The 21,666-nt window shown below is 37.9% G+C and overlaps 1 protein-coding gene across 4 annotated transcripts in view; it reads left to right on the forward strand.

Moving 5' to 3' along the window:
* Positions 1-21,666, forward strand: part of znf618 (zinc finger protein 618) — a 43,336-nt gene that overhangs the window by 10,841 nt on the left and 10,829 nt on the right. For 2 of the 4 annotated variants that reach the window (XM_057818884.1, XM_057818887.1), the window contains exons 2-11: positions 1,264-1,506; positions 3,042-3,350; positions 4,828-4,905; positions 7,191-7,232; positions 9,070-9,159; positions 15,013-15,093; positions 15,635-15,724; positions 16,104-16,193; positions 20,431-20,508; positions 21,217-21,261. In XM_057818884.1, the coding sequence (XP_057674867.1) occupies positions 1,264-1,506; positions 3,042-3,350; positions 4,828-4,905; positions 7,191-7,232; positions 9,070-9,159; positions 15,013-15,093; positions 15,635-15,724; positions 16,104-16,193; positions 20,431-20,508; positions 21,217-21,261 (1,146 nt within the window). The remainder of the gene's footprint in view (positions 1-1,263; positions 1,507-3,041; positions 3,351-4,827; positions 4,906-7,190; positions 7,233-9,069; positions 9,160-15,012; positions 15,094-15,634; positions 15,725-16,103; positions 16,194-20,430; positions 20,509-21,216; positions 21,262-21,666) is intronic. The other 2 variants (XM_057818885.1, XM_057818888.1) reach the window with 2 other exon arrangements.

Below are 21,666 nucleotides of genomic sequence, written 5' to 3' on the forward strand. Positions count from 1 at the left end.
TGAACGCTGTCTGGATTCTGACAAAAATGGAACAGGCTCTTATTTTCATTCAACAATTTGTTGCAAAATGACTTGTTGTCAATGCCCTTTCTTAGCCTGAACACAGGTAATTATTATTCAATTATCTTGCCTTCTTTCATCATACTTGTCCATCGTTAATCATACAGTAGTTCAGCGTCAGAGAAGGCGGAGTCATGAGTAGGCCTGGGCGACATGACAAAAATTGTTATGGTGAAAATTTTCTTATGAGTTGATATTGATAATTATCACATCTTTTTTCTTTCAAATTTGAAGTCTGATTTTTGCCCCTGAGTCAAAATTGACAAAACCAGATGCTGCTTTAACAATGGTAAATGGAGAGTACTCACTCTTTGGCACATTTATCTACATGTTTTTTACCATGCCCAAAGCGCATTAGCACGCATTTACTACTGCCATGCAAGGCCCTGCCAACCTATTAGGGGCAAATTCGGGTTCAGTTCCTTGCCCAAGGGTATTTCGACAGTGGGCACTGGTAGCCAGGAATTGAACTGCTGACCCTCCGGTCCCAGGACAACTTGTGCTACCAACAGTGCCACAGCCATCCCAATCTTGTCAGAACAAAGATGCATGGTGACAAACTACTACACACCATTTCACAAATATGCAAAACATTGTACAAAATTAAAAGTTAACAAAAATGCAGAACATTGCATAATAGTTAATCAAAAAATCTCCCCCCCAAAATCAAATCACTCATTTTAATTTACACTTAGCAACATGTGAATGGTTGTATGTCTCCTTGTGCCCTGCGATTGGCTGGCAACCAGTTCAGGGTGTCCCCTGCCTACTGCCCGTAGTTAGCTGGGATAGGCTCCAGCACCTCCGCGACCCTCGTGAGGAAAAGCGGCATGAAAATGAATGAATGAATGAACATGTTAAAACATTTTGTGCATGAAATCTTAAGGTGTCTGACATTGTCAACAAAATAGACAAAATGTTCCGTTTGAAAATGTTACAAATAAACAAGACAGCCATTGCTTTAAAGGTTACAGGCCAGAAAAATAAGTCAATCCACAGTATCAGGGTTTAATGCTGCTTGTGGCAGGTAATGACGTTCCCTCCTATACTGAATACCCTCTCAGCGCTAGCTTTCACGGCACATCAGCGCCCCCAGTGTTCGGATTGTGTAATTACAGTTTAAATCTTTGGACTATAATCGAATGTTTTTATTATTTATGTTGACAAAATTTATATGACGATAGTTATTGTTTTATCGCCCAGGGTTAGTCATGAGTGCTCAAGAGTCAGCCAATGCCAACAAGGAACCGGGGAGCAATGGTCCCCCATCCACATCTGACATCACCACCCAGAGGCCTGGTTCACCTCCAGTCACGATCAAGAAGGCACCGGGCTCTGCGGAAACAACCAATGAAAAATCTGGAGACAGCAACCCGGCAGAAATATGCATTGGCGGAAATAACGTCAAACTGAGCGGAGGCAGATCTTGCAGGGGCCAGACCGAGGGTATGTTTACCCTTGGTACTCCTCCTCCAACCAAAAGCAGAGACTCATGCTAGGCCTGGGCGATATGACAAATTTTATCACCTTAAAGATTTTCTCATCAGTTGATATCGGTAATTATCACGATAATTAGGACATCTTTTTTCTCTCAAATTAGAAGTCTGAATTTTGCGTCTGAGTAAAAGTTGACAAAACAATATGCTGCTTTAACCAAAGGTAAATAGAGAGTACATGTAATCCCCGGGTTACGAATGAGTTCTGTTCCTACACTGGCGGCGCAACCTGAATTTCCAAGTAGGTTGGAATTAACCCTTTAAGTACCCCAAGATACCTCCTAAATTTCAAAATAATTATCTAAAAACATGTATTATACGTCATTGTACTGTCCTCGCCAAGATGTTGGAGCTAAGTCCCTGCTAGACAGCAAACTAAGCTCTGACATGATGTCAGATGTCCGTGTAGTTTGCTGACTTTATTCAGCTGCTCATGATATGAACATTTGATGAATGACACTAAAATAAAAATGAAACAAATCAGTTTCATCTTCAACAACAGCAATTCAAATTTGCGGTTGTAACTAGCTGCTGATTCAGCAATAACAATCTACACAAACGGTTAGCATGTATCTATTAGTGTCCGCACATCATAAAAAAACAATCATATAAAGTCTCTCCAAGTATTCGACCACGATTGAAAATGCTTAATAAACAGTACAAAAGATTTTATATGTAGGTGTTGCCTCTGTGGATGCTTCACAAGCAACAAATGTAAATGTGTCATCTTTGCCCACTCACTCACTCATCTGCATGACTTGTTTCTTCAAGTGTGCGCATGTGCTCTTCTTCATGGGTGCAAATACGTTCTTCGTGTGTATATGCGCTGTTACTCGTGTTCGAAAGTACTACCTGCTCTATCCAGGACAACTTGTGCTACCAACTGCACCACAGCCGGACCAATCTTTTAATGTCAAAACAAAGATGCATGGTGACAAACTACTGCACAGCAGTTCACAAATAGGTGGAACATTGCACCAAATTAGAAGTTAAAAACATGCAGAACATTACACATGAGGTAATCAAAATGCACAGCATTGCACAAAATCTAAGGTAGACATGCAATCCCCCAAAAATTAAATAACCAAAAATAAACTTATTTTAATTTACACTTAGCAACATGTTAAAGCCTTTTGTGCATGAAGTCTTAAGGTGTCTGATAATGTCAGTAAAATAAATGGACAAATGTTCAGTTTAAATAAATGTTACAAATAAACAAGACAGCCATTGCTTTAAAGGTTACAGGCCAGAAAAATAAGTCTGTCCACAGTATCCAGCTTTAGTACTTCTCTCTGGCAGGTCATGACGTTCCCTCCTGTACTGAATACCCTCTCAGACCTACCTTGCGTTCATGGCGCATCAGCGCCCCCGGTGTTCGGGTGGTGTAATTAAAGTTTAAATCTATGGACTTTTATCGAATGGTTTTATTATTTATGTTGACAAAAATTATATGACGATGATTATCATTCTCATTTTATCGCCCAGGGTTAGTCATGAGTGCTCAAGAGTCACCCAATGCCGACAAGGACCCGGGGAGCAGTGGGAGCAATGGTCCACCTTCCACGTCCGTCAGCACCCAGGCACGTGGCTCATCTCCAGTCACGATCAAGAAGGAACCGGGCACCGCGGAGACGACCAATGGCACATTCGGTGACGCCAACCCAGCAGAAATCTGCGTCGTCATCGGCGGAAACGACGCAAAACTGAGTGGAGGCGGATCTCGCAGGGGCCAGACCGAGGGTATGTTTGCCCTTGGTACTCCTCCTCCAACCAAGAGCACAGACTCATGCATAGGTGTGTGACCACATGTATACATACTGCACACATGTTTAGAGCTCCCATTTAGTTAACTTCAAGGTTTTCCAAACTTGACTGGACCCAAGATGAGTTACAAGTACTAGTGGAAATAAAGGAAGAAAAAAAAGATAATAATAATTAGTGTTGGACCGATACGGCACTAAAGTGACCTCACTGGGATAATGGATTTCTAAGAAATAAAGAGCCGTTGCTGAACAATATATACTCTTCGAGATCTAAATTCCAACCATCAGTGACGAACGCTGCCTTAAAAAAAAAAAAAAAGACAGTTGTTGCCCTCTTCGAGATGATGATAGATGTCCAGTCGTGTGGCGTCCAATCATCCTTCCACTGTGAATTTAAATGGGTTTATTATTAGTAGACGTCTAATCCATTTGAAGTGGGAGGGGAGTAGCGAATGAATGTTTGGTAACACATTTTATGTATTATTTTCACCGCTCATATTGCCAAAACATGCAACTTGCAGTGTGAATGGAATGTGGCCTTGAAGTGACACGCATGTGCACTGTGACACGTGACGTAAAATGAAAGTAAAAATGGTCTATCAGGGAGGTTTGCACCTTTACGTTTTTTGGCAGTTTTGAGGATTTTACTGGATCTAACATATTTTCAACATGGTAGCTTCATGTGCATACTGCACAAAAGGAAAAGTATTTTCTGCGCATTCGTCCACCATTACCGTATTTTTCGGACTATAAATCGCACCTGAGTATAAGTCGTACCAGCCATAAATGCCCAGCGAAGAGGGAAAAAAACATATAAGTCGCACCAGAGTATAAGTTGCATTTTTGGGGGAAATTACATGATGAAATATACAATAGAGAACAACATGCTGAATAAGTTTACAGTATGATAATGTTACATGATGCATGAACAATGAAATGAGAACGTGGCCAGTATGTTAACGAAACATAGCTATTATGAGTTAAGATAACTATAGCATAAAGAACATGCTAACAAGTTTACCAAACCATCAGTGTCACTCCAAAACACCAAAATAACATGAGAAATGATAAAATAATGTGTGAATAATTTCACACTTAAGTCGCTCCAGAGTATAAGTCGCACCCCCAGCCAAACTATGGAGGGGGACTGCGACTTATAGTCCGAAAAAATACGGTACTTGTTCACGTCTGTAGTTTTATTTGGTCAAACATTGGTGACATATTTTACTTGACGACGTATGGGTCATATACGCATATCTGTGCATATCTGTGTTTATACTGCAGATGCATCGATAGATATCGGGATTTTTATCCAGATACGAACGAGCCCAGTTTTGAAATAAAATTAGAATTGCACTGTTCACACTGCATGGTTAAAAAAAAAAAAAAAAAAAAAAAAGATACATGGTGCATATGGGCAAGGAAATCATTATCCAACGAATTGGTATCCTAACGTGATTTACTCCCCTAATATGTGCTGTACTGATGAAATTTATTTTCTTATATAGGTTCCTATGTGTGCGGGGTTTGTGGGAAGAAGTACAAGTATTACAACTGCTTTCAGACGCATGTCAGGGCACACAGAGGTAAGAACGAAACATTTGATATCCGATTATTTTGATTTGTTTGTTTCACTCTTTTAAAGCCAGTGATGATGATAGACGTCCGATGCGGAAACCAATCACTTCTATCACAATTTTTTCTCGACAGCTTGCTTAATTACTTTCATGAACACATCCACAACATTTTCTTGTCTGTTGCTTTAAAATGTTGTTGTATGTATTGTGTGGATGTTTTTCTTTTTAGTCAAACAAATCCATGCTGACTTCAAAATCTCTGGGTATCTTAATTTTTGGACTATAAGCCGCCACTTTTTTTCTTCATTTTGAATCCTGCGGCTTATAGTCCAGTGCATCTTAGTTGTTGATTTATTTAGGTTAATAGATAACACTTTGTTTGACAGCGGCATCATAAAACCGTCATAATTATGACATGACGCTATCATGGGCATTCCTCAATACTTATAACATATACTTTTTTCACTTACTCCATTTATGTCCAGCTCAGATCTTTTACGTCCATTGAAAAGTGATCTGTGTTTAGGCAATCATTATTGCTCATGACAGTGTCATGTCATAATTATGATTGTCTAATGACAATCTTATGGCGCCACTGTCAAGTAAAGTGTTACCAAATACCATAACTAGCAATTCATCAAACAACTGGAACAGTAACTGAAGAAATAATTAGCTCAGAACATGAGTTTTGATTGTTATTTACGTCTGTAGCGCTGCAATGCATGCTAAGAGGCATGTTGGACAACAACAGTGTTGACAGCAGGTGGCAGCAGAGGTTGACTGTCTTTTCGAAGGGAGCAGTGATGGCCAAATGAAGCTTCTTGAAGCAATGGTTCACAGCTTCATGGTGGTTCATTTGGTCTTATGACAATCGTATGATGCCGCTGTTTAATATCTTTTGGTGTAAATATCCCATAATACAGTGAGGACAGCTACAGCTTATAGTCCAGTGTGGCTTATCTGTGAACAAATGTCGTTTTTGTGTCAAATTTGGTGGGTGGCAGCTTATAGTCAGGTGGGCCTTATAGTGTGAAAATTATTGTACTTTAGTTTCCTCCAACATCCCCAAAACATACAAGGCTGGCTGATTACTACAAATTGTCCATAGGTGTGAATTTGGGCACCAATGGTTGTCTATTAGGGCCCTGTGATTACTACTGTAATTTCCGGACTATGAGGTGCACCTGACTATAAGCTGCCGCCCACCAAATTTAACCTGAAAACGACATTTGTTCATAGATAAGCCACACTGGACTAAGTCACAGCTGTCCTCACTTTATTATGAGATATTTACACCCCAAAAAATTAACTGGTAACAATTTATTTGACAGCGGCATCACTGTCAAAGACCAAATGAACCACCATGAAGCTGTGAACCAATTGGCTGCAAAGCTTCTTTGCTTCAAAAAGCTTCATTTGGCCATTACTGCTCCCTTGGGGGCGACAGTCAACCTCTGCTGCCACCTACTGTCAACACTGTTGTCAGCCAACAGCGCTACAAATGTAAATAACAATGAATCTTCATGTTCTGTGCTAATTATTTCTTCAGTTAATTTTCCAGTTGTTTCGTTAATAGCTAGTTATGGTATTTGGTAACACTTTATTTGACTGTTGCAGCATAAGACTCATAATTATGAGATGACACTGTCATGGGCATTAATGAATGCTTATAACAGATGTCATTTAGTGTAATCCGGCAAACTATTTCACTTTTGAATGGATGTAAAAGATCTGAGCTGGACATAAATGGAGTTGGCGACATAATGTGCCGGATGACACTTAATGATATCTGTCATAAGCATTCAGTAATGCCCATGATAGTGTCATGTCATAATTATGACGGTGTTTTGACAGTCTTATGACACTGCTGTCAAATAAAGCATTACCTATTAAGCCAAATAAATCAACAAATAAGCTGCACTGGACTATGAGCCGCAGGATTCAAAATGAGGGAAAAGTAGCGGCTTATAGTCCAAAAATTACGGTAGTCCATGGTGTACTCCGCCTCTTGCCCATAATCAGCTGGGATTGACTCCAGCACCCACGCGACCCTTGTGAGCATAAGCAGTACAGATGATAAATGAATCTTATTCAAAATCCCACTTTCATGTTAGATGGTCTATTACTGAATATTAAAATAATCATAATTTCACCTTGACCTTGACTGAAATTTCATAACCTGGGCAGATTGTTCCTAAAAAATTATTTTTGAATGACTTAAATTATGAAAACAAATCTTTAAAAATGTACATGTTTCTTTGGATATCGGTCTAAGATCTCCTCCTTTGTTACAGAGTCTGAGAGCATGGTTGCAGATCTTCCACCAACGCCCAACAGTGAGTGTCCCTTTAACAGTTTGTATTTTTTTATATTAGGATTGGTAAAACTCCTACATCATGGCGCTCTGTAATCATTACATAGTCCCCGCAGGAATGGTGGAATTCACCACAGATTTCAACACCTTCCTCGGAAAACATTCTGCAGAATATAGGGCAAGGTGCAGAATATTTCATTTTAGCTGTAATTTTCATCCCGGCTAGATGTCGCGGGAAAATGGCTGCTTGTTATGGAAAGAGAAGGAGGCCGCTTTAAAAAATAAATAAATAAATTAAAAAAATCTTTTTATCAAGCTGTCGCCTTACTTAGGGTGGCTGGTATGTGTTAGGCAAATTGCAAATACCAAACACTTTGTAAAAGAAAAAAATGCAAATGCTAATAGCCGCAACACGAATACAAAAATCGCCACACCAGAAGTAGATTTACAACGAATGCAGATTACAAATAAATTCGTTAGAATATTCTTTCATCATTATTGCACTAATTTGCCTACTAACTGGTCATTTTAGTTTTTTTTTTTTTTTTTTTTAAATACCGGCCCGCAGAAAAACAACTTTCAAGCTACAGAATCAAGAAATTCCGCGAGACAATTCAAGGTTTGTCTCAGCATGGGATAGAGACATGAAATCCCAGTTTTCTTTACACTGACAGAAACACCATTTGTATTTAAAAATGAAGCTCATGTACTGTTGAACTAAAAGGTTACTTTGAATGATTAAAGCAGAAGAATGTTTGGCAATAAATTACAATGGATTAAATTCGTCAAAGTGAGGTTACATGCTTTTCATCCCACAACTAATTATTTTACTTAATATTTACACAGCGGCACGGTGGCTGAGTGGTTAGCACCTCCGCCTAATGGTTCTGAGCTCAAAGGTTCAATCTCGGGCTCCGGCCTTCCTGTGTGGAGTGGGTTTTCTCCGGGAACTCCGGTTTCCTCCCACATCCCAAAAGCATGTGTGGTAGGCTGATTGAACACTCTAAATTGTCCGTAGGTATGAGTGTGTGCGTAAATGGTTGTGTCTCCTTGTGTTTTGCGATTGGCTGGCAACCAGTTCAGGGTGTACCCTGCCTACTGCCTGTAGTTAGCTGGGATAGGCTCCAGCACCTCCATGACCCTCTTGAGGAAAAGCGGCATGGAAAATGAATGATTATTTACACATTAAATTATGTTTTGGAGAATATAATATTTCATGTCTCTGACGATTCCAAAATGGCAGCGGCACTTTGCCATATTTAATACCAAATCCATATTTAATACCAAATGGGTATACTTTAATGATTCCCAAATGAATTCAGATATTGCCTGTTATGTTTTTCTTTTTTTTTTTCATTGGTGTCAGAATTTTCCCATGTATACCTCCTCAAATAGTATCGATCATCCATCAAAATATTTTTTCCATCATTATATTTTGCTTCGCACTTTTTTGGGGGGAAGTTCTCTGCAAAATAACATGACTGTGAAAACAGAGCCTCAACAAACAAACCAAAAAACAATTACTGACAATCAAGCCATTTTCTTCAGCCCATAGATTAAATTGTGATTGTGACCAAAATGTAATGGGGTCAGCATGCAAAAGAAAAAAAAAACACAAAATCAACAACTGTACAAAGGGACGTGGACATTAAAACACGCTATTGGCAGAGGTTGTTTACTATATTATTACACTCTGAATGAATTACCTTCATAAATACAAAAACATTCATTGAGTCCCAACACTAATACCTGCAAATGTAACCTTCTATAAAATGTCTGCCAGGATAGGGAGATGTTTGTCTGTGTGGCACTGAATAAAAATATTTTCAACAATTTCTTTCATATTTTACTATCTTCAGGTGGCTTCCGTTACTCCTGTGACATCTGCGGCAAGAAGTATAAATATTACAGCTGCTTCCAAGAACACCGTGACCTGCATGCAGTGGATGGTAACATAGAAAATTGCTGCTTCTCAGTGTTGTTTTTGGCAGCCTTTTTAATTTTTGTCTTGGTCTTTTCGACGATAATACTTACTAGTCTTAGTAATATTTTAGTCATTTCAAAATGTGTTTGTCTTCGTCTAGTTTTAGTCGGCATTTACTCAATGTTTTTGTGTGTAAAGTTTTATTCAAAAAAGTAAATAAATGAATAAAGGTTTCCAACTATTTTGAATGAACACTGACAGACGAGCAAATATTGTAGCTAAAGCTGTCCCAACTAGTCGACGTTGTCGACGTCATCCTACCCCCGTCTCATCTGACTAGAGGGACCTCTTCTTGCTCCTTTACTCCACTGTATTTTTACGGACTATAACTTCGCTTGCTAATTCCCATTAGCAGTTCTGGGGTTCCTGTCTATCCGTCCTGGGAGTGGATCTCTCCTGACTGTGGTACTCCCCAAGGTTTCTCATTTTTCTCCCAATTGACTCTGGAGTTTTTGGAGTTTTTCCTTGCCGGCATGGAGGGTCTTAAGTAGAGGTGTGCAAAATTTCCGATTATTCGCGTTTCGGCCGTGGAAGATTCGAGAACGATTCACAAACATCCAAATTCCGATTATTGAAATATGCCAAGTAAAGCGGAAGTACAACACACTCAGCGCGCCGTGCGGTCAATGAGCAACGGAGCGAGAGTAGCTAAACATCATGCTTCTCATTACCCGGCCCCTCGGGTAATGCCAATGCTCAACTCACGGCTCTAGCTCAACTCATGCCACGAGATAAAAAAACACAACAACATACCTGAAGCTGCTACAAAAGTACGTCATCCACATAATGTTACGGTAGATATCATTTATATAAGACTAGATGCACTACGGTAGCGGTAGCGTTTGCAGCACATCTACAAAAAGCTAGATGCAGACGTAGTAAACGGCCGCCATCTTAAAGCAGTACACTTCTCTGCAAGGCTGTTGTCGCGAACCTTCCAAGCAAACCTAATTAACTTTTTATCTAAAATACTCCTAAATCGGTAAAATATTGACTCGAATCTATCTTTAAAATAGTTTTAAAACTTTCACATGTCGAAAGCTGACAAAAGGGAAATTATGGATTAACGGGAGCAACGGTTGATTCACAACATTAAATTAATTGAATGTAGTTTAAAGCTGCTGAAACAGAATGGGGACTGGTGTTTTTTATTTACTGTTATTTTTGTATATTTGTTTACTGCTATATGTTAACTTGATACTGAAATAGTAGTTTGGTTTAGCCTGAGAGTATTTTTGAACAATTTTGGAACAAATGTACAAAATATTAAAAAAAAAAAAAGGGGGGGGTGCATCAATAATCGTTTTAGAATCGAATCGGACCATCTGAATCGTAATCGTAATCGAATCGTTAGGTGCCCAAAGATTCCCAGCTCTAGTCTTAAGGATAGGGGATACCCAGGACTTGAACTGTATCTATTCATCTTTGTTGCTTCATTTCTAATTGTGTATCATATTGCCTCTGTAAAGCCCTTTGAGACTTCTGTTGTGATTGAGGGCTATACAAATAAAATTGAATTGAACTGAATTGAATCGATGACGTAAATGCGTCGACGGGCATAACATACCGTCGACGGGTATTGACGGGTTAAAAAAAAAAATTACATACGGATAAAGTTTAGAATGGCGGGCGCTCGCGATGCAAGCGGTTGTTACTAACACCCCCAAGGGGCCCGCTGTTATTTCAATGTGATCGCCATTGTCAGATTGAGCAAAGTGGAAGAAAGTGGGCGAGCGAGAGAGAGTGAGCGAAAGAGAGGGAGTGAGATCGGTGAGTTTAGAAAGTGCGCGACTGCGCGGGTAGCGCGGAGTTCAGTGGCTGCAGCCCCTGCGTTTTTGTTTTGGACAGTAAAAGTATCGATAAAGAGCCATCCGACGCCTCTCTGTGTTTTTATGAACGCCGCCGCCTTCCTGAGGAGGACATGGGCCGAACCAATGACAACGAGCCAAGTGAATCGCCGGTTCACTCCTCATTATGGCATGGAGTTGAAAATACCGCCAATTACCAAAAAGGGCAGAATTGGTGACCCATGAAAGTGGCATAAAGCCAAAAAACCGGACCAGAATAGCTAGAGCCTGGAATAATTTCAAGGAAAATATGGAGGGTGCCACTGTGTGTACTCTTTGCTAAGCTGAGCTCGTAGCACGTCGGCTATGAACGAACCATTGAAGTCCATACAACTTTCTAACAATTTTTAAAAATGGAAGTTACCTTTATGTGCGTCGTATCAACGTGCATTTTTATTTAATGAAATAATTAATGTATATATATATATTTTAAATTACTAAATTTGTTAAGATCATGGAAGCTCCCACTTGGGGAAAATATATACATACATCCTGTATATACATAATATAATGAAAATATATATGGAAACAGCACTGGCCTGCTTACTGTAATCTATGACTGCACTAATGTTAGTCACTTTATATTATAAAGTATCATTGTGTATATACATATAGTAGTATACTATAAAATTAATTCTATATACTTATTTTTTGTTACTGTGAGTATGTGTGCCTCTCATTCAAAATAGTTGTGGTAATATTTCAGTGTGCCCTCTACTTTATCTATTTTCAGGTTAAAACAAACAAAAGTTGAACAGTTTTTCCCCTCCCCCAAAAATGCGGAATGCACACCAGAAAAAGCATCTGAACTCACACAAAGTATTCTGAAAATGGTTGTCCGGGACATTGCAATTCATTTTAACATTTAGAACAATATAGACAATGACTTCCACAAAAAGAGTAAGAATTGTTTTGACTCCTGTTAAAGAGGTGAAGTCTCAGTGATTCCGTTTATTTTATTTTTTTTGCACTAGTTAATGCCAGCATCATTTGACCTTATTGTTTGTGATTTATTATTATTATTAGTAGTAGTACAAAATAAATAAAAAAAATAAAAAAATATAAGATTAGTCGACTAATCGTAAAAATAGTCGGCTGACTAATCGGGAGGAAATTAGTCGTTTGGGACAACCCCAATTGTAGCATCTCCTAGCACTTACAGATCAATCACCAAGTTGGAGATAATACATACTCGTCAGAAAAACGGTACATTATTTTCAATTAATTATACCCACTTGGATGGCACAAACTGTTTGTAAAATAAATAAATAGATAAATAAAAAGTTGTCGGAGTTTAGAGGACGCTCGCCAATGTTAACGCTAACATGAATGCTATGCAAACGCTACGAGTTACATTTAGTGTGTAATGGGAACTCAGCACAGACCTTTAAAGGCTAAAGCAACATTGCATAGCCTATTCGCTCTTGCCAAGATAAGAAAACAAATCTTACTGTGTGTGTCTCAAAACAAGCAATGGGGAGACTGGAGTGGGCACTGGCATGTCACATGAGTGACACAACCGGACACTGCTATTATGCAGGGTAACTACACATGTCACACACATGTGAACATGTGACTGAAACCATGATGCATTTTCGTCTCGTTCTCATCTGTCAGACGAAACCTGGCATTCGTTTTGTAATGTTTTAGTCTCCCAAGACACATTATTAGCTAGTTATCGTGTCATCGTCATGAGAAACTGTTCGTCGACGAAATATTTTCGTTATCGTCATCGTTGACGAAAAAACACTGCTGCCACTTGAAATATCTGGAATAGACAAAATGTGAAAATACAATAAAACTAAATGATCCTTGCAGAAATCTTCATTCATGGCTGAAGTATATTTATAGCCAAATTAAGGCTACCACGATTAATTGACTAATTAACTTTCAAATTAATTCCCAACAATATTGACATTGTTGACCTTTATCTTAAAGATAGATATTATCTTGTTTATTTTTGAATTATTGTTATTACATATTTTCTAAATTTAATAAGGACATAAAATCTGCTAATATTCTTTTTAATTATTAAAAAAAAAACATCTTTTTAATATATATATATATATATATATATATATATATGTATTTTTACATTTTTCTTTTTAATTAAAATTATGGAAACCTATTGTTATATTATTGTTATATATAAATAGAACTTTGCCGTGTGTGTTAATTCCCTATGGACTACGAAACGGCTGGGCAGATTTTGACTAAATTTTACACTTTTGTACTTTGTGTCTGGGATTGTTCTTAGATGGGGTTTTTTAGTACGGAAAATTAATTCGAAATTCCAAAAATTAGCATAGAATATCCCTGATTGTGAAGGCGACAGCGCCATCTTTGGGGCAAAAGATGCGTTAGTGCGGCTGTAATGTCATTGTTGGGTTTCAAACTTTACGGTTTCATGTACAAATCTAAATGTGCTGTGATGATACGTTGTGGCTTTGATTACTCCACAATAGGATGCTGGATTGAAAAGAAATGTACAATTTTCTGGAACATTAGTAAGATATCTTAATCTCTCGATAAAGACGAGTTTGTCTGTGAGGCTGTCTGCATGTTCGTGTTTTATGGATGCCAAAATAGCTAGCAAAATTATACAGGGTTGTACTTTATGTCTGGAAGTGTTCTCGGATGGGTTTGATCTCTGTAGGCCTCCATTAAGTGCGGAAAATTCGAAACTCCAAAAATTTGCATAGAAAATGCCAATTTTAGCTTTTTAACCCGAGCAACACCAGTCCTTACTGCTCGATAAATCCAAGCAGCATACATAAAAAAAAAAAAAAAAAAAAAAAAAAAAAAATCATGGAGAAGCCCTGATTTCAGGGTTTCTTTTGTGTTGATTTAACAAACCTTGGCCCCAACAACCCAGCACAAGTAGTATGCCTGAGAATGCCAGGCCATTCTGCTATTGTTAAATAAGGGAAAAACCAGTAAATACAGGGTGTTTCAAAATGTTTGACCCCATTTCGTCGGGCAATTTTCGTTGGAATTACCTCACATTTTCACAGCTTGTGTAGAAGCTTTTCAAGTTTTTGTGTGTAACGTTTGGCATTTCTCTCTTTTCAGGTTAAGAAATGCAATTCACTTCAAAAGAAAAGGCATTGTGCGTGTTAGAGTATGCTCTGACTCAGTCACCGAAGACAGTGCACCGTGCCTTCTTCACAAATTTTGCAAAGAAGGCACCAAATACAAAACAACTTAGGACTTGGCACCAAAATTTTCAAGAAATTTCAGCGAGTTTGGCACGAGCTCGAATACCGACTCTACGTGTGCAGAGTCACAGGCGGTGCTCATATTGAACATTTATGAAAATCTGTCATAGAACCAACAAATATTTATACTTTTCTTTGTAAAGTTAACAAATAAAACGTATGATCTTCAACATAAAGTGTATTTAGTTTCATTAAGATCCATCTAGTAGTTTCTGAGATATGGGCATTTATAATGGGGTCAACTATTTTGGAACACCCTGTATATTTTTCATTAATTAAAAAAAAAAGGGCGGGGGGACTTAACTATGGTATTCTCTAAGTAATGTTGTATGCGATGAACGGAGATAATTATTGTTGTAATTAATCAAAATGAAATGTATGCAGACATTTGCTTTGATAAACAATGCAACGTAAGATAACCAATGACAAAAAAATATACAGCTCAGAGTAATATAATAATAAACCCCTTATCGTAGCTATGTGAGCCGGTTAGTCAACGAATTGAAAGAATAATCTGCGATGAATCAACTATCAAAGTAATCGTTTGTGGTAGGCCTAAATCAGACTAACAATAACTTGGGTGGACTCTATAGTAGAGTGTTTAGAATGTACTTTATCTTTAATTCCCAGATACATTATACACTATATATATTTTGTTCCATAAGGTTGTATTTGTACTTTTTAAACATTGTAGAGGTTGTTCAGAGCCATCGCGATTAAATTGGGATCCATCCTCTGTTTTGTCTCCTTTAGATCCTTATGAGCAGGTCATGATACCCATCGATGGCCTTAAAGAGGAGGAGCCGGTTGAATCCTATCATAAAGTTGGACCAAGTAGGACATTTAATGTCTTAATTTCACACTTCACAACATTTGTATGTACCTCACATACTAAAACCACTATAAAGTACATCCTCAGTAAAGGAAAACTGGTGTATATTGAGTATTCAAAGCGCTTCATTTTTTAACATTTTTTAGCTATTTTTAGTCATTGTACAGCCTCATTACCAAGTTGAATAAATTCATTTCTCCTCCCAAATTTCTACACACTTCACCCCATAATGAGTTCAGGTGCATCATGATCTGTCTTGAATGGATCTTTAACTCATTGGTTGCCGTTGACAATGAACAGAGTTGCTTTAAAAATGAGCTGTTTTCAGATTTACCACATAGTTTTGGCATATTTCCACTTAAAACATTGACATTAGAAAACAAATCAACAACTGTCCTAATGGCATTAATGTTTTTTAAATTTAATTCAACCAGAGTTGTTTTAATAACTGCTGTTTTTATACTTTATACAGTACTGTCGAACAAGTGTTTTATTTTAACCTTGATTTAAGAAAAAAAAAGATGTATCTCTTCTCTTCTGCAGAAACGGGCAGTTTTGTTTGCGAGTTCTGCGGGAAGCAGTACAAATATTTCAACCCATACCAAGAGCACGTTGCCCTCCACACACCCATGAGTGAGCGCTCTATTGTTTTTATTGTTCTTTAGTGCCACAGTGTTCTCTGCACCTGTGTAAAATTCAATTTAAATAATGAACATTTAATGATTGTCTTATAAAAGTGATGTCTTCCTTTGCCCCATCTTGTGCATTGTGTGGGCTGACATTAATGTGAATTCAAAAATGGATTGCAGGAAATTTGACCAAATAATTAGAAATTTATTATATTATGATATAAAATGCCCATATCATGACAGATCGTATCCCATATCACACAGTGCTATGTATGAATCAAGAGCCTCATTTTGTTGTTGTTGTTTTTTTTTTTTTACTACTCAAAGCTTGTGTGTATTTATGCCCCCGTTAAAGTGTATTATGTTTGTGTTTCTGTTATTAGGTTCCTTTGATGTGAAGGCATCTCAGGTGCAAGAGTGCGGGAGCTTGGACATGAGTAAATTTAGCCACAGCCAAACTGATAAGATAAAGAGTAAGGACATATTTTTTTTCCCGGCCTGTTATGCTTGTCTATATTGGGGCAGGGCAATGATTATTATATAATGTATATGTACACTCACCGGCCACTTTATTAGGTACACCTGTCCAACTGCTCGTTAACACTTAATTTCTAATCAGCCAATCACATGGTGGCAACTCAGTGCATTTAGGCATGTAGACATGGTTTAAGACAATCTCCTGCAGTTCAAACCGAGCATCGGTATGGGGAGAAAGGTGATTTGAGTGACTTTGAACGTGGCGTGGTTGTTGGTGCCAGAAGGGCTGGTCTGAGTATTTCAGAAACTGCTGATCTCCTGGGATTTTCACGCACAACCATCTCTAGGGTTTACAGAGAATGGTCTGAAAAAGAAAAAATATCTAGTGAGCGGCAGTTCTGTGGGCGGAAATGCCTTGATGCCAGAGGTCAGAGGAGAATGGCCAGACTGGTTCGAGCTGATAGAAAGGCAACAGTGACTCAAATAACCACCCGCTACAACCAAGGTAGGCAGAAGAGCATCTCTGAACGCACAGTACGTCGAACTTTGAGGCAGATGGGCTACAGCAGCAGAAGACCACGCCGGATGCCACTCCTTTCAGCTAAGAACAGGAAACTGAGGCTACAATTTGCACAAGCTCATCGAAATTGGACAATAAAAGATTGGGAAAACGTTGCCTGGTCTGATGAGTCTCGATTTCTGCTGCGACATTCAGATGGTAGGGTCAGAATTTGGCGTCAACAACAGGAAAGCATGGATCCATCTTGCCTTGTATCAACGGTTCAGGCTGGTGGTGGTGGTGTAATGGTGTGGGGAATATTTTCTTGGCACTCTTTGGGCCCCTTGGTACCAACTGAGCATCGTTGGAACGCCATAGCCTTCCTGAGTATTGTTGCTGACCATGTCCACCCCTTTATGACCACAAGGTACCCAACTTCTGATGGCTACTTCCAGCAGGATAATGCGCCATGTCATAAAGCTGGAATCATCTCAGACTGGTTTCTTGAACATGACAATGAGTTCACTGTACTCAAACGGCCTCCACAGTCACCAGATCTCAATCCAATAGAGCATCTTTGGGATATGGTGGAATGGGAGATTCGCATCATGGATGTGCAGCCGACAAATCTGCACCAACTGTGTGATGCCATCATGTCAATATGGACCAAACTCTCTGAGTAATGCTTCCAGCACCTTGTTGAATCTATGCCACGAAGAATTAGGCAGTTCTAAAGGCAAAAGGGGTCCAACCCGTTACTAGCATGGTGTACCTAATAAAGTGGCCGGTTAGTGTGTGTGTGTGTATATATATATATATATATATATATATACATATATATGTATATTAGGGCTGTCAAAATTATCGCGTTAACGGGCGGTAATTAACTCATTTGCTCCCGGAAACGTATAAATACGTTCTATTTTTAAATGCTTCACTGTCCCAAAAACGTATTTATACGTCTTTTGCGTTTTTTTTAATTTATTTATTTTTTTTAATAAGAAGCATATATACCTTCCACTGTATCTGAGAAACAAAGAACAACACTCCAATCCCATTTTAAAGCAATAAAACTGGCCACTGGAGGGCAGTAGCACATTTTGCAAGACCAAGCAACCCGATTCAACAGCAGTGAACGACCGGGCAGCATGGTTGGAGCGCTGGCGGCACGATGCCAGGCGGCGCTCCGACCGAACAAAGCAACGAGAGGACGCCTGGAAGGCCAGGCGATGGTCGACTGCGCAAAACGAGTGAGACCCTTAGTAAAGCGGCTCGCTAAGCAGACCCCGCAGAAACGCAAAAATAATCCATCTTTGTAAGACAGACAACGATGAGGGAAAAGTTTACACGGCTGACGTGGCGACAACGGCGTCATCTCGGCGACAAACCGTAATCTCTCAGTAGTCATGTGTAAATAAACTGCTACTTTGCTATCAAAAGCTCTATTTGGCTAGTTGTTCATGTTATTTTGTAAAAGAAAAACATTATTCAGATGTTAGGCATGTCACTGAAGCAAAAAATAGCTGTGTTAAAGTCAAACTTATGTTTGAAATGTATGCGTTTACAAAAAGCTCATTTTCTCCGTTTTTTCATCAGAAATTGGAAAATTGCTCAAACTAAGCTATTTTCTAATGCTGATTTCTTAAGAATGGAAAAAGATATGAACTTAATTTTTTTTTCTGCTGAAAGAAGAGAGTCTAATCTTTCTTTTGGCGGGTTCCATGTTTATATAGCAATGGAACAGAATTTTCTGTGGGCTTTGCAAAATCAGTCAAAATCCGGAAAAAACGGCCGGGAGCGAAGGGCCTTGCTCTGGTGAAAATGGCTGGGAGTGAATGAGTTAATTTTTTAAATTAATCTCGTTAAAATATTTGACGCAATTAACGCACATGTCCCGCTCAGACAGATTTAAATGTCAGTAGAGTGAAATGCCCACTTGTTAATTGTGTTTTATGGAGTTTTGTTAATTGTGTTTTATGGAGTTTTGATGCCCTCTGCTGGCGCTTGGGTGCGACTGATTTTAGAGGCTTCAGCACCCTTGAGCATTGTGTAAGTAATTATTGACATCAACAATGGTGGGCTACTAGTTTATTTTTTGATTGAAAATTTTACAAATTTTATTAAAACGAAAACATTGAGAGGGGTTTTAATATAAAATTTCTATAACTTGTACTAACATTTATCTTTTATGAACTACAAGTCTTTCTATCCATGGATCGTTTTAACAGAATGTTAATAATGTTAATGCCATCTTGATTTATTATTATAATAAACAAATACAGTCCTTATGTACCGTATGTTGAATGTATATATCCATCTTGTGTCTTAGCTTTCCATTCCAACAATTTATTTTACAGAATATATACATATATAATTTACAGAAAAATATGGCATATTTTATAGATGGTTTGAACAGCGATTAATTGCGATTAATTATGATTAATTAATTTTTAAGCTGTAATTAACTCGATTAAAAATTTTAATCGTTTGACAGCCCTAATATATGTATATATATATATATATATATATATATATATATATATATATATATATATAATTTAGCGCTTGAGGGCCTTGCAAATAATTGTGATTAATTGCATTGGTGTACACACAGTCCAGTAATTAATTAAAAAGTAGTACATCCCACACTTTTATTTTGAAAGTGATCCTATGAGGGATTCCAATTATTGTTAATTTTGTTAACCACAACTATAATTTTCTTTGCACTAAGCCAGTTATCAAGAAATTTAGAATTGGCAACATTATCACTTAATAATGATGATTAAAACCCTTACCTGCGTTAAGTAGTGTGCTAACTATTTATCCTGTACAGTTTTGGTCTGTACACACATAGATAAGACAAGGCAGGTAATATAACATGATTATTTTTAGTAATCTTAAAAAAATAATAACCCCATAAAGACATGCCATATTTTGGGTCATGCAGGCTACAATATTAACAATTGGTATACAAGTGATGTTCGCATGTGTGGACCCCAGATCTCAATTTTAATTATACATACCGGTATGTATTTTTGTTAAGAATCATTACCGCTATTTTATTGAATTTTTTAAAGCATACATAAATTATAAATTAATAACATCTTATTATGAGCAAATTTAAAATGAATAAAAAACTGAAATTCACTTTTTTTAACGAAACATAACCCCCCCACCCCACCCCACCCCACCCATTACCCCCATAGTATTTAACTCATTGTCTCGCATTGACGAGGATAGGCGTCCAATCTATTTGGACTTGGAGGGGCGAATATACATTTGTTCTGTTTGTTCCATCAATGGCAGCCAATGAGTTAAAGATGTACCTAAATATACTGTATATAAATACTTATTCATATTTATTTAATTATAGGTTACGTGCATTGTTTTTTTGCTACGTGACAATCTCAAGCTTTGTGCAACTTCTTAACTGATGAGCACTTTGCAGTAAAGAGCTATTTAAAGCATGTGCGTGTTCCTACCCTTCTTTTTTGTGGGTCAAAAAGATGAAGTGAAGAGCAATAATTCAAGATCATTTAAATGTGATATTAACATTTGGAATCTTTTGATGAGATCCTGGGAGCCTGATTAAATTCACAACTTTTGATGCGTACTGTAAACTTGGGTTAAAATTGCATATCATTGATTTTCATGGTGGCTTTCAACATTATAAAAAAAAATCTTTGAAATATACACATCCATTAGGAGTGTTTGCTGTTTTTGCTTTTATGCAGGCAGTCAGTTCAGATGGAAACTGGAGAATGCATTACAGTCCAGCCTGGTTGACACAAACAGTTCACAGAATTCAAGTGGTGAGTCATTTTGAAAAACTTTCCTTCATACAAAATGATATGTTTACTCCTGAATTGTAAATACTTAAATGTATAAGTGGGTCAGAAATGACCCGGACACATTGTTCACATCTCTTGAAAAATATTTTTGATATCACATTTAATTTTTTTCCTTGGCTTTTATACATTTTAAGAATTAGTAGTTTTTGTATCACCAGACCAAACTTCCATAAGTGGGTAAAAAATGATCCATATGCTTTTTCCTCCCAATTTAATACACATTTTATATTTATTTAGATTTTATAATTTTATTCTTGCAAGTCACTTTTGAGATTTTTACTTGTCTTGCACTGTAAAGGGAGATGCTCCATAATTTCATTGTACAATTTTATAATGACAATAAAGGGCTATTCTATTCTATTCCCTAGGTAATTTGTTCCTTATAGCCACAGTTGATAAAAATCCCTTTGGATTCCATAGAAAATGCATACGGGGCATTTTTGCCCCACTTTTGGACGAGTGACCCGTCCATTCACTAATGCATCCAAAGGTTTATGTCTCAAATAAATTGTGGCAGTGAAAGCAACCTACTTGGCTACTTGTTTACGATAAATGCCAATGGGACACTGGCACGCAGTTTTGCATGGTTAATTAAGATGGAGAAATAAATGAGGCAAGCACGCACCTCAATGGATAATATCGGATTAACCCTCATCCTTCTCTTCACAGGCACGCCGAGCCCTCTGGTGGCCACTTCTTTCCCTACACCTCAGAGTAAGTGCTAGCCCTTTGTGCATGCACCGAACCTTACTAAAATATACAGACACGGTCCACGCACACACTCTCCATTTCCTTTCAGTTTGGGTTCTCTTTGAGCCATTGTGCATGTTCTCCACATTTTTGCTGCATTCATCATCGCTGGGGTTAGAATATTCATGGGGTGAAGATGAGTTAATTCTACACGTGAAGGAGGCTTGGGCCTGCTCTTTTTGAAGTGTGTCACAATTAGCCTCCCCTCAGTCAACATGAATATCAAATAAACACTATAAAACCAACCAGTAAAGTACAGGCCGATATGTATACATTTTGTTCTCCAAAGTGTTCAAGATTTTGCAAGCTGCGTCTTCCATAAAAGCTTTCAGCTGTAGGAGGAGAAAAAAAAAAAACTGCAATTAGTGA

This window comes from Corythoichthys intestinalis, chromosome 17, assembly GCF_030265065.1.
Source record: "Corythoichthys intestinalis isolate RoL2023-P3 chromosome 17, ASM3026506v1, whole genome shotgun sequence".
NCBI classification, from domain to species: Eukaryota; Metazoa; Chordata; class Actinopteri; order Syngnathiformes; family Syngnathidae; genus Corythoichthys; species Corythoichthys intestinalis.